Source organism: Macrotis lagotis, chromosome 1 (genome assembly GCF_037893015.1).
Source record: "Macrotis lagotis isolate mMagLag1 chromosome 1, bilby.v1.9.chrom.fasta, whole genome shotgun sequence".
In the NCBI taxonomy this organism is placed as follows: Eukaryota; Metazoa; Chordata; class Mammalia; order Peramelemorphia; family Peramelidae; genus Macrotis; species Macrotis lagotis.
Genome location: NC_133658.1, coordinates 535,969,335 through 535,985,341, shown reverse-complemented (window position 1 = coordinate 535,985,341; position 16,007 = coordinate 535,969,335). Strand labels below are relative to the sequence as shown.

Here is a 16,007-nt window from a genome sequence, read left to right as displayed (position 1 = left end):
TCCTTCTTGTATGCATCTGTTTTCATCTATTAACAAGGAAATTGTTCATTTTTGAAGCATAAAGCTTTTACATAGTTATATGTGAACTTAATGGCCATATGCTTTGGTAAAGTTCAATAAATATTGGTGGAATCTTAGGAGCATTGAATCCTAAAACTGGAAAAGAACCTTAAAGTTCTCCTAGTTAAATCCATGCATTTTTGCAGATAAAGAACTGGGACCCAGGGGAAGCTAGGTTGCACAGTGGACGAACCAACCCTGGAGTCAGGAGTCCCTGAGTTCAAAACCGGCCTCAGACACTTAATAATTACCTAGCTGTGTGGCCTTGAGCAAGCCACTTAACCCCATTTGCCTTGCAAAAACCTAAAAAAAAACAAAAAAAAAAAATAAAACTGGAACCCAAAGCTATTAAGTGACTAAATTCAAATCTTTCTAGTATTTAATTGTCAGATTTTGGCAGAGGACTGATTATTATTTTCTAATTTATTTTTTAATTTTTGCTAGCTCCTATGACCCCTATTGATTCAAACAGAAAAAATTTAAGCACTTTTCCAAATAAAATATTTGTAAATATAAGCATTATAAAATTATAAAATAAAATATCAGATAGCTTATTTAGTTTATATCTCTTCTTTCAATCTTTAAATATCTGTGAAACTGATATTTAGCTTGTTCTCTTATTGCCTTCTACTAACTTGGATTTGTTTGGTTTTCTGACTTATTGTGAGTTAAAATACAGTTGATTTTAGATGTACCTCATTGACTTAGACACAATTATAAACTGAAGTATAGTATCATGTTGAGGTTCTTTTCAACTTTTCTAATAGCTGGGGATTTTTGTTATTTGTTTTGATGAGTCTGTAATCTTTGGAACTTTGTTTCACAAAGACTTGGAAAATCTATTGTATAGATGCCAAAAATGAATTCAATATTTCCATAGTATTACAAAGTTCTAATACTTTCTAATATTTCTTTTACAGTTATCCTATTCCAAACTGTGGAACAGATTTGAAAATTTACTTAGCAGTCATAGACAGTGATGTGGAAAATATAGAAGAGTAGCTTGATGATTTAGACAAGGGACAACAAGAGATAGATGGTCAAGTAGTAATATGGAAATATGTTGCCATGGCACTGCCAAAGAGAATTTCAGGGAGAAGTTTCCTGGAAGTCAACCTAGTACTGAAATAACATTATTGAAATTCAAGCAGTCAAAACAATTGCAAAACATAAGTTTATGAAAATACCTTTGTAAACCATAGAGCTTCATAATCAACTTATTATTATTGTACCTTGTATTTATATTTCAGCATAAAATTAATTTTATGCAGGATTGTGGTAGACTGAAGAAACTATTCTATATGCAAAAAGAAGTAAATACAATCAAAAGTTACAAAAGTACTGATGTTTGATGATCTGTCACTTATATAATTATGACTCTTTGTCTTGTATTGATTCCAGGCTTTTGTAGATAAAAGATGTGTGTTCTAAATCAGACTAATATGCTTCATTTAAAAACAAATATCAGTTTTTCATAGTGAGATATAGTTTTGGCATTTGTAGATATTTTCCTTTGTATTCTGGGAGTAAATTTGGAAAGTCAAGAGAAATTTGAGATATTTAGAGTTGAAAAACAGATATATATTTAGTTTTTGCAAGTCAATGGGGTTAAGTGGCTTGCCCAAGACCACACAGCTAGGTAATTACTAAATCTGAGGCTGGATTTGAACTCAGGTACTCCTGACTCCAGGGTTGGTGCTCTATCCACTGTGCCACCTAGCCACTCCCACATATTTATATTTTTCAAAAGGTTGTCATATGGACCACTATGCATATCTTCTTTGTGGAAATACATTGTAAATTTGAAAGATCCTTAAGAATGCTTTCTGGGCTGGTAGTATTGGACTATTTGGAAGAAATTTCCTGAGGAATGATATGATCTAATAAGAGGAGAAATCTCTGTTTTAGTCAGCTGTCAATTAATATAGAAATATTGAAAAGGTATTATGTTGGGCACTATCAATAGCCCCATTAATTTATAATAATAATTAACTTTGATTTTTTAATATATTCACAGATGTGCTGCAAATTCTAATTTGTTTGTTGTTATTTTTGTTCTATAGAACTATATTCACCATAATGAGGAAATCAGAGCAGTTAAGGGCTGGAGTGGGAAAGACAGTGGTTTTGAGCATGCTTTCAACATTTTTTCCTTCTCCACAGCTGCTTAGAATCAGTCTCTTAAATCCCATGTTTGTTTATAGACTAGCCCTTTATAGCACTGTTGCAGAACTTTTACCCTTGAAAGACAGGAAACAAGCACAAGTACAAGGGAAGACTGAGTAAATCTATTTGCTATGGACAAATGCAACTTTAGGGGAAGGTAATGTTCCTGGGTGGTTTTTCTTCCATCATATCTATGTTCATGTACTATTGTGTGGTGTGTATTTCTGGGGGAGTAGTGTCTACTGAGCCATGCTGCCAAACTTGTCCAAGAACTTAATTTACTCAGACAACACAGAAGCTAGCTAACCAGCATTTATATACTGTTGTAAAGTTCATAAAACTTGTCCCTCTAATGTAAGAAGAGGTAAGTAAATGTGTAGAACTTCAGATAACAAGAAGTCTCCAGGCCTCAGCTCTGTAGAACATGAAGACCTGAAACATCTGTACATACTAATCAGTTTCTTTGTCTTTTTTCCCCTCTCCCCACAGCTTTTTACAAGTCATGGTTAAAGTCAGAAACAGACACAATGATGTGGTTCCTACTATGGCACAAGGGGTGATTGAATACAAAGAGAAGTATGGGTTTGATCCTTTCATTAGCAGTAACATTCAATATTTCCTGGATCGATTTTATACTAATCGCATCTCCTTCCGAATGCTGATTAACCAGCACAGTAAGTTGGGGCTTTATTTTTTCCATCCTTAAAAAAGACAATTAGAGTTGTGGCTCCTAAATGCCAAGACACTGCATTGATTTGAAGTTTTCTTTCCTCACTGATGACTAACTTAACATTTCAAGATGAAAAGAAGGCAAATGGCATATTGTGACAGGCAGTAGCGAGACTAAAACTTGATATGACTAGTAATTATGAATCTGAGCCACCTGACAGAAAATAGAAGCTGTCCATTTTAAAATGTTAAATCTAAACCAGAGCTCCTATTTGATGCTTCAAACTGGAAGTCTGAGGCTAAATAATTTTCCCCATTTAAACATATGAAAGGAAGGGTAACAAACTATTTTAAAGATATTAATGAGTACTCAATTACATTATCTCTGCCTATCAATCTTTTTTTATTATGATTTGGTATTTTTTTAATCTATTATCAGAAGAGATTTTCTCTTATTCTTGTTTTCCTTTTTTTTGTGTTTGAAACACGACTTTCCCTTTACCAACTTGAATTTTTGTTGATAGAAGTGGTATTTCTTTTAGATTTTCCAACTGAATTACGCAGTTAAGAATAATTCTGGGGGCAGCTAGGTGGTGCAGTGAATAGCGCACCAGTCCTGGAGTCAGGAGTACCTGAGTTCAAATCCAGCCTCAGACACTTAATAATTACCTAGCTATGTGGCCTTGGGCAAGTCACTTAACCCCATTGCCTTGCAAAAAAAAACCTTAAAAATAATTCTGTAGCAGTACAATCATGTGTTAGGAAACTGGATATGCCAATTACTGTTTATTGCATCTCAAGATAATAAGCTAAATATACTTCATTATGCATATATTAGGAGATAGGAATAACACTTGCTACTTGGGCTGACCAGGTCTCTTTGGACTTTTTATAGTGTGTAATTGTTTTGTCTCTGGCTGAAATTATTTGTGAGTAATATATCTAAATCCACGTGATAAGCTTTGATATTATAGGATTCCAATTTGAGTATGACTCAAAGAGAAAGGAGTGTATTTTCTGTGTAAATTTTCTGAGTACTCTAAAGCAGCTTCTTTTGATTCCACTTTTTAATGGGACATGGAAATTTGTCCTTCATAATATCTTTTATTGCTACTTTCTAGGTTTCTTACACTTATATAACTTATTATAAAATAGGTTTGAAGTCCTGAGCTTCTTAAGCATGTTATTTCTCAAACAACTATATGGTCCTTTAAGGGATTTTCACTTAAGACTTTTCACTGCTAGGGAAATAATAGGCTTAAAATAATAAATAAAAAGGAAAAATTATAAAATTACAGCTGAAAAGCTTACTAGATGTCCCTGTTCATCATTGACATATAACTAGTTTTATTAGTTCTTAACGCTCTTTCACTAAAGTGTTGAATAACTCAGTTCAAGCTACCAGGCATCACTGCTAGAAAAAATATACTCATAAGTAAACACCTAATATTATCATGAAAGGATAGGGCATTATTATTTAGTTTACAAATGTAATGTTTAAATAGAGCAGGTGAATACTGAACCTGATGTCAGGAAGACTCCTCTTCCTCAGTTCAAATCTAGCCTTAGACATTACTGATGATGTGATGCTGATCAAGCCATTGAACCCTGTTGGTTTCAATTTCCTCATCTGTAAAAATGGCAAACTATTTAGCATTTTTGCCAAGAAAACTCCAAGTGGGATCATAAAGAATTGGATATGACTGAAGTAACTAAACATCAACAATGATGTTAAGTATCCTTACGTTCATAGTAACTGGTCCCTTTAGTTTTTAACCTTGTATTTATTTTTCTTTATTTATGTATTTTTCTTGAAATGGTTAGTTACAGGTTCTTTTTTAACTTTTCCATTTTAAGAATCATAGATATTTTGAATTTTTAAAAAACTGATTTATTTTGATTTTGCATAAGATTATAGATTTAGAGTTAAAAGGGACTTGAGAGACCATTGACTCCAACTCTCATCATTTGGCAAATGAGAAAAATAAGATTAATAGTTGAAATTGACTTGCCCACAGTCACATAGTTGTAATTGTCTGAGATGAGTACAATAAATGTTCATTTCTCATTTTATCCCTCATTCACTCAGAGAGCAATCCTGTGTATCCAAGAATAAAAAACAATTCCGCAAAACTAGCCAATTACCATTTATCTGATCATATATACTGTATACCATACCCATCTATAATGTACCATCTCTGAAAAGAAGGAAGAAAGTTTATCTGGTACTTTTTCAGTATCAGACTTAGTCATTATAAATACACAGTGTATATTTATAGCTTTTAATTCATTTTGTTTATTTAAAAAAATGGTTCTAAGAAATAGGCTTTAACTAAGACATCTTCCTCTCAATTTATGTAGCCATCATTATATAGACAAAAAGCATACTTATATTGCATATCATGTATTTGATAAAATTATTCTATATAGGCAAAATAAACTTAAATCTTTGAATTTATTTTACTTTAAAAATAATTAAAAATATAAGTTGGTATACAGGAGATAAAGGAGAATACTAATGAAACTATATTATTCCATATTATTTTCTGTTTTTTGTTATTTAATGTTGATTATAACTATGTCAATATTGTGTGTAATATTTTTTAATTTTTTATTTCATTTGATGCTCTTTACTGTAAACATTTTCATCTATTGCTTTAGTTTATAATTATCATTTTTACTAGCTTTGTAGGATTCTGTGCTGATAATATGCTAGTTAATTTTTTCATTCTTTACATTTTTCATCTTGCCATAAGTAAGACCAGTGTGGCTGTTTTTATAAAAATTATTTTTCTTTCATGTGAGATATTTCTTGGGAAAGTATTGTTGAAGGGAGATTAATGGACTAAATGAGATGACTGATGTTGAAATTTTTGTTACATTTTGCCAAATGATTCCTTTCTTTCTCTTTTTCGCTCTTTCTTTCTTTCTTTCTTTCTTTCTTTCTTTCTTTCTCACTTTCTGTTTTTGCAAGGCAATGGGGTTAAGTGACTTGTCCAAGGTAGCACAGCTAGGTAATTATTAAGTGTCTGAAGTTGGAATTGAACTTAGGTCCTCTTGACTCCAGGGCTGGTATTCTATCTCTGCACCACCCAACTGCCCCTACTCATTTCTTTTCTTAAAAGGCTTTAATCAGTTTACATTCATTAATGCTGAAAAACTCTCTTTACTGTAGTTATTTTTTTAATTAAATTTTACTTTTTTTAATCAACAAAATTCTCCCTTCTTCCCATCCTTCAGTGGAAGGGGTCCATTGAGAAAGAAAGAAAAACAAATATGTCTAATCAAACAAAACAAACTCCCACATTGGTCATATTAAAAAAAAAAAATCTCAATCTGTATTCTCTGCATCTACCATCCTATGCAATGAGTTTTCAAAATTCTAGTCAATACATTATGAATATTTAACTGAAACTCTGGTGTGTGATATATGTGAATAAGAAAAATATAGCATTTAACTTTAACCATTTTAATTAATCGTGGGGGAAAAGAGGTTCTGGATTTATTCTTTTAGACTAAGCAATGACTTCAAACAAATGTCACTGATTTTAAGTAGTTTGCCATCAGTGATGCTATTGCTTAGCTTTGGTCTATTCTGTTGTAGACTTTTGTGTTTATTAGTAGCCATTATCAGTTTTGCTCATATATGTGGACCTATAACCAAATGCTAGAAAAAGGAAAATCCTTTAAAAGATGTATTATCATACATTTCCCTGTTTAACTATTCATTTAGGTGCAAATTTACTTTTTTTTTATTTCTTTCTCTTTAAGCACTTCTGTTTGGTGATGACCCTAATCCTGCTCATCCTAAACACATTGGGAGTATTGATCCCACCTGTAATGTGGCTGATGTAGTAAAAGGTAAGGAGATCAAATAAATACTCTTTTCTAAGAAGTCTATAATGGAGTTTGTTTTTTACTTGAATTATCACAGAATTCTGAACTTCAGACTTCATCCCAGATATATTAGTTAATTGAAAGTTCTACCCAATTATCAGGACACCTGAGAAACTAATCATTTGATCCCTTCTGTAAAATGAAGTTGATAATAACTTTCCTTTTATATGTAATAGGAACTGGGGGGGGTGATCCCACAGAAAACAGATGTTCAATACATAGCTGCTCAATAAATATGTATTTATTCAAATTAATAAACTGTCAACTCTGCTTTTGCTGGATAGCATCATATTTTCACATATTTTAAGTTTGCATATGAAGAAATCAAAAATGCTGAGTAACTTAGCATTCATGTAATGAAAGTCTTTAAATTCTATTTTCTAGATTTTGATATTTCTCATCTCTGAAAAGAAAGCATTGGATTAGATGACCTTTTTAGCTTTAACGTTATATGGTTGTATTCTCTAGCTTTCTTTAACCTCTTCCTAAAGATTCAAATATTTCATTATTTTTATTTTTAGAGTTTTTATTTTATAAATTATTTCTGTCCCTCCCACTCTTTCTATTTCTCAATGAGCTATTTCTCAAAAGCAAAATAAATATGCCTGAGAAATCAATCCCTCAGTATGTAGTATGGCAAAACAAATTCTCACATCACCCATATCTAAACATCTATGTCTCTTTCTGAATTTTAAATTCATCACTTTGACAGGAGGTGAATGGCATGTTTCATTTTCATTCTTTTGGATTTGTGTGCATTAGAGTTGTAAAGGATTTCAGAATTCATTTTCTATATAATGTTATGGTTTTATAAATTGTTCACCTAGTTCTGTTCACTTCACTCTGTAGTTCATAAAGATCTTCCCAAGATTCCTCTTAAATTATCCATTATTTCTTGTTGCATAGTAAGTATTCCATTACATTAATTACCACAGTTTTTATTAGCAATTCCCCAGTAGAAAATACCCCCTTTGTCTAGTTTTTGGCTAACAGGAAAAAGAATTGCTATAAATATAGTTAGTTATACATTTGAACCCTTATGCTCTTTCTTTGATTTCCATAGGGTAGAGGCCTAGTAGTGATCATAGTCTGTTGATTAAGTGCCAGCTATGTGCTAGTGAATTTTGTATGAATTTGTATGTGAACTCAGTCATCATAACTTTGTTACTTTCTGCCTGCAAGGTAGTTACTGGAGTTCAGAAAGCAGATGGTGAGCCTAGCCAGAGAATGATGCAGTGGCAAATTAAAGGGCTCAAAGAAGACAGGAGGAGCATTGTTAAAATGACTGATTTTATACTGCTTTAAAATACTGCTTGATTTTATGTATAACAACTATCATTGGTACCTTAAAATTACTCCATTTGTCTACAGAATCTTTTAGGGCAGGGAACAATAAATAGCCAACAATGTTTTTGCAAATCCTTTTCTGCAAGGATGTAGGTAGTAATTTTTCCCCATTGAATTGGATGCACAGGGCACTCTTGAAGAAAATCTTTTGAACATAAAATGCCATTCAGGTAGGCATCACATCTTAAGTTCTAGATTATAAATTCTTGTAGTACAGGAACTGGGTTATTTTTTGACTTCTTTTTCCCCACTACCCAATACATGTCAGTTGAATTGAACTGAACTAATACTTTAATCAGTATCAATCAGTAAAAATTTATTAAATACTACTATGTGCCAGGCACCGTGCTAAGCTCTGGGGATACAAAGAGGCAAAAGACAGTCCTATCCTGGGATAGTAGGATAACATGCAAACAAAAACATATACGACAAAGTATATGCAGGATAAATAGGAAATACTTACCTGGAATTAAGAGGGATTGGGAAAATTTTTTTGTTGAAAGTGGGATTTTAGTTGGGGCTTTAAAGAAGCCACAGAAGTAAATAGTTGGAGTGGAAGGCAAAGGACTTTGGAGGCTTTGGAGACAGCTAGAGAAAATATTCAGAGCTACGCCAAGAATTGCTTTGTAATAGCTGCTGACTATTTGAATTTCCTTCTAGAGGTAGTAGGAAGCCAGTGGAATTTATGAGTATTTGGGGGGGGGGGGGAGTATAATCAGTCTTGTACATTAGGAAAAATCACTTTGGTAGTTGAATTGAAGATGAATTGAAATGGAAAATGTAACTTTTAAAAAATTTCATGAGACATAATTTCTGGGCAATTTAATCATTTTATTAATAAAGGCCAGTGGCACTCTTAAGTGCCAAAGGTGATCTTAGCATACTGCTCACAGCTTGTTTATCCTTTGGGGGGGCTATTACTGAAAGTGATAATCCGTTTTGATTGGTTAAGAATGAGAGGTGGATTTTACAAAGAGAAGTGACCTCACTCTAGTGAGGGACTGAGAGTGACGTCATATTACTCTTGGCCAAAGAGACTATCCCTATACCCAAACCACCCCCAGCCTTGAGCAATCTAGACAAAGAATCTGTTTCCGCATCCAAGCCTGAGCTAGTTGAGTGAAGTAGCAATACCCAAAATTTGAAGAATTGATAATCTGTTCTTGAGGGATTAGACAAGGAAATAGGGAGGGTGAAAAAAAGGCTTCAGTATCCCCAATTGGCTATTAATAAGACAGGGAAATAATAATATCTCTCAGAAGACCCTTGAGAAAGGCCAATCCATCACTGACTGTTATGATAACACAGATATGAGGTCCTGCTCTGGAATGATGGCCATGTTGGAGAGTATAAGGGGACATATTCTAAATAGCTAGATTGGTATAGTAAGTAGGAAAGGGAGATTGCCTAACAGCAGGGAGGGGCCTAATTGAGGTTATGTGACATAAACTTGTAGTGAATCAAATCAGAATGATTATTTGATTTTCTCCACCTTTGTTTAGCAGCATGTATATGGGTGTGAAGGTGACAGATGATGAGAGTAATCCAAGGCTGAGGCTTGCCTGGGAATAGTCATTGATCTGATAAGATTCAAGAAAGGAGGACAATGTAGAGTTGAATTAGTTCACCAAGGAGTCAGGATGGGGAGAAGAGGGGATAGTGGCTAGTGCAGTGGGAAATTGCCTGGGAAAAAATTGAGAGATCAAGGGATTTGAGGTCATGCTGTGAATAAAGAAAAGTACTTTGGTTTTATTTGTTTGTTTTCTGTTTTTATCTTAATAATGTTTTATTTTTTCCAATTACATGTAAAATAATTTTAACATACATTTTGTAAAATTTTCTCATTCTCCCTCCTTCTCCAAGACAATAACATGCACAGTCATGTTAAACCTATTTCCATATTAGTCATGTTGTGAAAGAATAATCAGAACAAAAGGAAAAAAACAAATAAGAAAAAGTGAAAATAGTATGCTTTGGTCTGCATTCAGACTCCATAGTTCTTTCTCTGGATTTGGATGGCATTTTCCTTCACAAATCTTTTAGAATTATCTTTGTTCACTGTTTTGCTGATAAAGAGCTAAGTTGATTACACAATGTTATTGTTACTTTATACAATGATCTCCTGGTTCTGCTCAGTTTACAGAAGTCTACAGATTTTTTTGAAATCTTCCTGCTCATCATTTCTCATACAACAATGGTATTCCCCATCATATTCATATTACCCCATGTTGTTCAGCCATTCCTCAACTGATGGTCTTCTCCTTGATTTCCAGTTCTTCGCCACCACAAAGAGAGCTGTTATGCATATTTTTGTACATATAGGTCTTTCCCCCTTTTTTTTAATGATCTCTTTGGGATACAGACCTAGTAGAGATATAAGAATATGACTTTGTAAGTCAAAACAGAGGAAGATAGATTGTGGTCAGATATGAGGATTTCAAAATTCTTAAGACATGTGTGAATGATGACAAGATCAAGATTATGACCATCATCTTTAGGGTCGGCTAGGTGGAGCAGTGGATAAAGCACTGGCCCTGGAGTCAGGAGTACCTGGGTTCAAATCTGGTCTCAGACATTTAATAATTACCTAGCTGTGTGACCTTGGGCAAGCCACTTAACCCCATTTGCCTTGCAAAAAATCTAAAAAAAAAAACCCCAAAAGATTATGGCCATCTTTTTATGTAACTGAGGTAGGGTGAAGGTATAGTTCATCAAGTAAATAGGTTGAAGAACTGAATTTGAATAATGCATTAGTATGTATGTCAAGTTCCATAATATAAGGGCAGTATTTGGGGAAAAGAGAAAATTGCAAATATTGAATTCTTTGAGAAAGGAAGGGGCAACAGCCCTTAGGATTTTGATAGAGTAGTAAAATGGAGTCTCGTTAATCTAAAAGAAAAATTACCAAGTGATAGAGGAAGGGGAGAAATGTTAAATTGGCACTGGGGAGCAAAGAGTATTCCAACTCCCCTGCCTCAACCAGTGAGCCAAGAGAATGAGTGAAGATGTAAGACATTACTGGAAAGGGTGACCAGATTTCAGTTAGAGCTAAGAGATGGAAGAAATGGGCAAGAATCTATTTGTAGTGAAAAGAAGTTTGTTGCCTGTGAAACAGACATTCTAGAGGACACAGTGGAGATGTTGTGTAGTTATGTTGAAGCATTGAGGTGGAAGAATTGATGGGGATGGGAATGATGAGTTGGGTGGGGGAGGGGCAGAATGGGGTTTGGAAGATGATCTACTGGATTTCAGAGTCACTGGAATGTTAAGGATATGACCAGGTGTGAAAATGTTGGTCATTGAGTAGAAGGTGCCAGTGCTTCAAGGACAGGCATAGAAGGAAATGTGAGGCCTAAAATCAAAGGGAAGATTCCTCTTCTCTGCACTGGAAATTCTCTGCTTCTCAGCTGGGGGATTGGGTTGGCAGTAGAAAGTGGAAGTTGCTTAGTGCAGGTGCGATAAAAGTGATTGCTTTGGAGTAGCTGGAAGATTCCTGACCTAGCCCCAAGAAATTTTGCTTCAGGGGATGTGCTGTCTAACAAGAGATAGGAGACTTTAAGGCGCTAACATGTTTGTGGTCTGAGGTCTTTTAACCTGAGAAGGCTGAGTGTAAAGTAACATTAATTACTAAGTGGTAGGTTCTCTGCATAGATGGAAGGAAGAAGATGCCTTACTTTCCCTTATTAGCCTTTCTTCATGCTAACATCATCTGTTTAATGAAGAGTTTATTGATAACTTTTGAGAGATACATTTTGTTTCCTTCTATATTTAGTACTATATTGCTTTCCAGAATGATTAGACCAAATCACAATTTACTTATCAGGAACTAATGTGTCTATTTTCCCCACACCCTATTCAGTATTTGTCATTTTCCTTTTTTTCTTATCGTTTCCAATTTTATAGGTTTGAAGTAGAACCTCAGAATTACTTTAATTTTCACATCCATAATTATTAATGATATAGAACATTTTTGATATGATTGTTATTGATAGCTTGAATTTCTTCCCTTTGAAATCTACCTTTTCATACATAACCTTCATATCTATTCAGCAGTAGTTCCTAGTCTTATAAATTTGAATCCATTCCTCCATATATCTTGGAGCTGAAACATAGATAAGAGAAAGTTGTTGCAAAGATTTTTCTTCCCAGTTACCATTATCCATTCTAATTTTGACTACATTAGATTTGTTTGTACAAAAACTTTTAAATTTTGTATAATCTAAGTTGTACATTTTATCTATATGGTCCCCTTTATCACTTGTTTAGTCAAGAACTCTTACTATCCACATATCTTAAAGGTTGTTTCTTCCTTGTTTCTTTTACTTATTAATGATATGATCTTTTACATCCATTAGGAACTTATTTTGGTCTGTGATATGAGATTTTGTTCTTAACCAATTTCTGTCAGAGTGCTTGAGTTTTTTCAGGATTTTTTGATCAAATAGTGAGTCCCCCCCCCCAATAATTCAACAAGACAACAGTATTCAATTAAATATTTACTGTATGCTTGGCACTATGGTAAACAGTAGAAATACAAATACACATGGAAAGACAGACAGTACCCTGCCCTCAGAGAGTTGACATTCTAATGGAGGAACATATCATGTAAAGCTGAAAGTACACTGTCTGGCATGATGGAAAAGAGACAGTTCCTCCTTTTAGTTACTTGTATTTTTTTTAAGCCTAGAAACTCTGAGTTTTGACAGGGTGGTTCCTGGGAGTTTTTATTTTACAGTTTCACCATTCAAGAAATGACAAGTGAATTTTTTCTGTTTTTACCTTGCCATCTGGTTCTGAGAGTTCTGGGAATTTTCATTTATAATTTCCTGAAAAATGGTACATAGACTTTTTAATCATGATTTTTATATTGTCTGATAATTCTTAGATTACTCTTCTTTATCTTCTTCTTAATACTCTACACTAAATATTCATCCAAGTCACCTGGAGAGCATGAGATGTCCTCTAGGTCAGGTGTTTTTGACATTGTATTTCTTAGATTTTCTTTCTTTTTTTTTTAATTCTTTGCTTTTGTTTTGATATTTGTTATTGTCTTGTTTAGTTGTTTTTGTCTAGTGCATTTTAATTTTCAGAACATTCAGTTCTAGTGGCCTAAAGTATTAATTTTACAGTCTTTCTTCCCTTTCTATTTTCTGTTCTGTTTCTCTTTTTTACCAATTCCTCCAGTACTCCTTCACTCCCTATGACCAGGACTTTTTTCCTTTGAGATTTTTACCTGGTAATTTTTTTTTATTTCAGGGATTATTCCCTAGGTGTCTCTTAAAATAAGATGTTTCTTCATGGTGTTCATAGTTTTCCTTGATTTCTTCTTGGGACCTATACTTGGCTCAGACTCCATAATTGAGTGGTATAGCCTGCTTGGTCCTGAATACAGTAATCAGATGATTTCCCTGTTTTAAGAGACTCTTAGACTTCTCTAGGCCTGTCTACCTGGAGACTTCTTGTCTTTCAGAGATTGAGGTATGTGGGAGGAGCAGTGGAATAGAGTAGATAGCAGAGATCAGCTTGGGGAGGTCTTTTCTACTGTAATGCTGTATGCTGTTTCATATTGTAGTACTTTGTGAATGTCTTAATTATTTTTATTATAAACTTTATATCCATTCAGTCAACAAGTATTTATTAAGCACTTCTGCCAGATACTGTTTTATATGCTGGGGACAGAAAAAATTAAAAATTAAAATAGCTCCTGTCCTAAAAAGGCTTACATTGTAATGGGGAGACAACATATGTAAATCAGTCTGTCTAAGCTAAAAATGAAAAGTTACAGTAGAGGGAAAGACAGTAGTATCTTTCAGAACTGAGAAAAGTCTCTAGCAGGAGTCTGAAAAGATGTCAGTAAATCTCAAGAGATGAAAATAAGAGCATTCTAGGCATAAGGGGCAGAAGTTAAGGGAAGGACAGTCAATACAAAAACATTGAGGCAGGAGATGGAGTATTCTTTGTGAGGAACATTAAATAGACCAATGAGTTAGGTTGTGGAGAGGAGAGGGAAGTTAAAAAGAAGGGAGACCTTGGAATTGGCAGGGGGGAGATAATGAATTCAATTTCAGACATGTTGAATTTAAAATGTTCATGAAACATCCATTTCAAGATGGCCCAGTAGGCAGTTAAAGATGCTAGATTGGAGATTAGGAGATAGGTTAAGATAGGACAAGTAAATCTGAGAGTCATCTACAAGAAGATGATTGTTGAATTTTATGTTTATGAGATTATTGAGTAAAATAGGATAGGAGTAGAACCAAGGGTCCAGGACAGAGGCTTGAGGACACCCATGGTAAAGAGAGTGACTTGGCTGAATATTTAGTGTAAGAATCTGATAAAGAAATGGTCAGGTGAGTCAGAGCATAACCAAGAGAGCACAATGTCATAAACCTTGAAGGAAAAGAGTATTAAGAAGAGGATAAAAACAATAGTGTCAGAGGCCACAGAGAGATCAAGAAGGATGAGGATTTTTGTTTGTTTTTAATTTAAAAAATTCATTTTTAGTACCAAATTCTCTCCCTCCCCCACTAGGTGAGAAGGCAAGAAGTACAATATGAAGTCGGATAAAACACTTCCATATTAGCCATGTTATGGGGAGCAGCGGGGGAGAGGGAAACTCCATCTGCATTATGATTTTTTTGGAATTGTCATTGATCATAATATTGATCAATTCTTGAATCTTCCACAGTTCTTAATCATTACAATGTTGCTGTTACTGTGTACAGTGTTCTCCTGGTTCTGTTCACTTCACTTGATATCAGTTCATATGTGTCTTTCCAGATTTTTCTGAAACCATCTGCATCATCATTTCAAGAAGCAAGAGTATTGAGAAAAGACTATTAGATTGTGCAATTAAATCATTGGTAGTTTGTAGAGAAAAGTTACTCTTGAATGATAAATTCAGATGTAGACAAAAGAGCTAAGAGAGAGAGGGAGAGAAAAGGAAATGAAAGTATCAATTATAGATGACCTTCTTAGGTGTTTAAGTACAAAGGGAGAGGAGCTATAGGATGGTAGTTAGTAAGGATAGATAGATCAGTTGAGGGTTTTTTAAAACTGGGGGAAACATAAGATTGTTTGTAGACAATGGGGAGGATGATAGTAGACAAGAAACTGAAGATGAATGAGAGGATAGGGATGACGAACTGGACAGTCTGCTGGAAAGCATGAGATGGAATGGGGTCATTTGTACATATAGAGAGGCTTGCCTTGGTAAAGAGAAGAACCATCTCTTCATCTGAGGAAGGGTAAAAAAGAAGAAAGCAATATAAAGCAATTCAATAAACACATTCTTTTTTTCTAACTTCACTGCTCAATTGGAATGGGGTGTCTTAGTCATGGCTAGCAAGATTCTTGTCAGAGTCCTACTTAATCAACTTATCTACCTTGTCTACTCAAGAGCCAGTGTGGCTTCAGAAAGGTCAGTGAACAGTCACTGTGATGTTTGCTGCCCAACAATTCCAGGATAAAATGCCAGGAGCAGAGCAAGTCTGTATACAACAAACATTGATCTGACCGAAGCCTTTGATACTGTCAGTCATGAGGGCTTGAGAAAGATCTTGCCAAAATTTGGTTGGAGAAGTTTATCCATATTGTACACCATTTCATGACCACATGCTTGCATGGATTTTGGATAATGAATGGTGCCTTCAATTTTTCCCAGTCACCAATGATGTGAAGCAGGGCTATGTGTTGGTTTCCATGCTCTTTAGCATAGTGTTTTCAGTGATACTGTCAGACAACTTCAACACAGACGGAAATGGCAGCAACAGTAAATTATTTCATTTGAAAAATGCTATAAGGCAAGACCATCATGGAGGAAGAGTTGGTATTCAAAGTTTTTGTTCACAGATGATTGTGCATTCAGT

The 16,007-nt window shown here is 34.3% G+C and overlaps 1 protein-coding gene across 2 annotated transcripts in view; it reads left to right on the top strand.

The window, feature by feature from the left end:
• Nucleotides 1-16,007, top strand: part of PDK3 (pyruvate dehydrogenase kinase 3) — a 137,510-nt gene that overhangs the window by 81,972 nt on the left and 39,531 nt on the right. For both annotated transcript variants that reach the window (XM_074214227.1, XM_074214228.1), the window contains exons 4-5: nt 2,716-2,900; nt 6,667-6,756. In XM_074214227.1, coding sequence (XP_074070328.1) covers nt 2,716-2,900; nt 6,667-6,756 — 275 coding nt within the window. The remainder of the gene's footprint in view (nt 1-2,715; nt 2,901-6,666; nt 6,757-16,007) is intronic.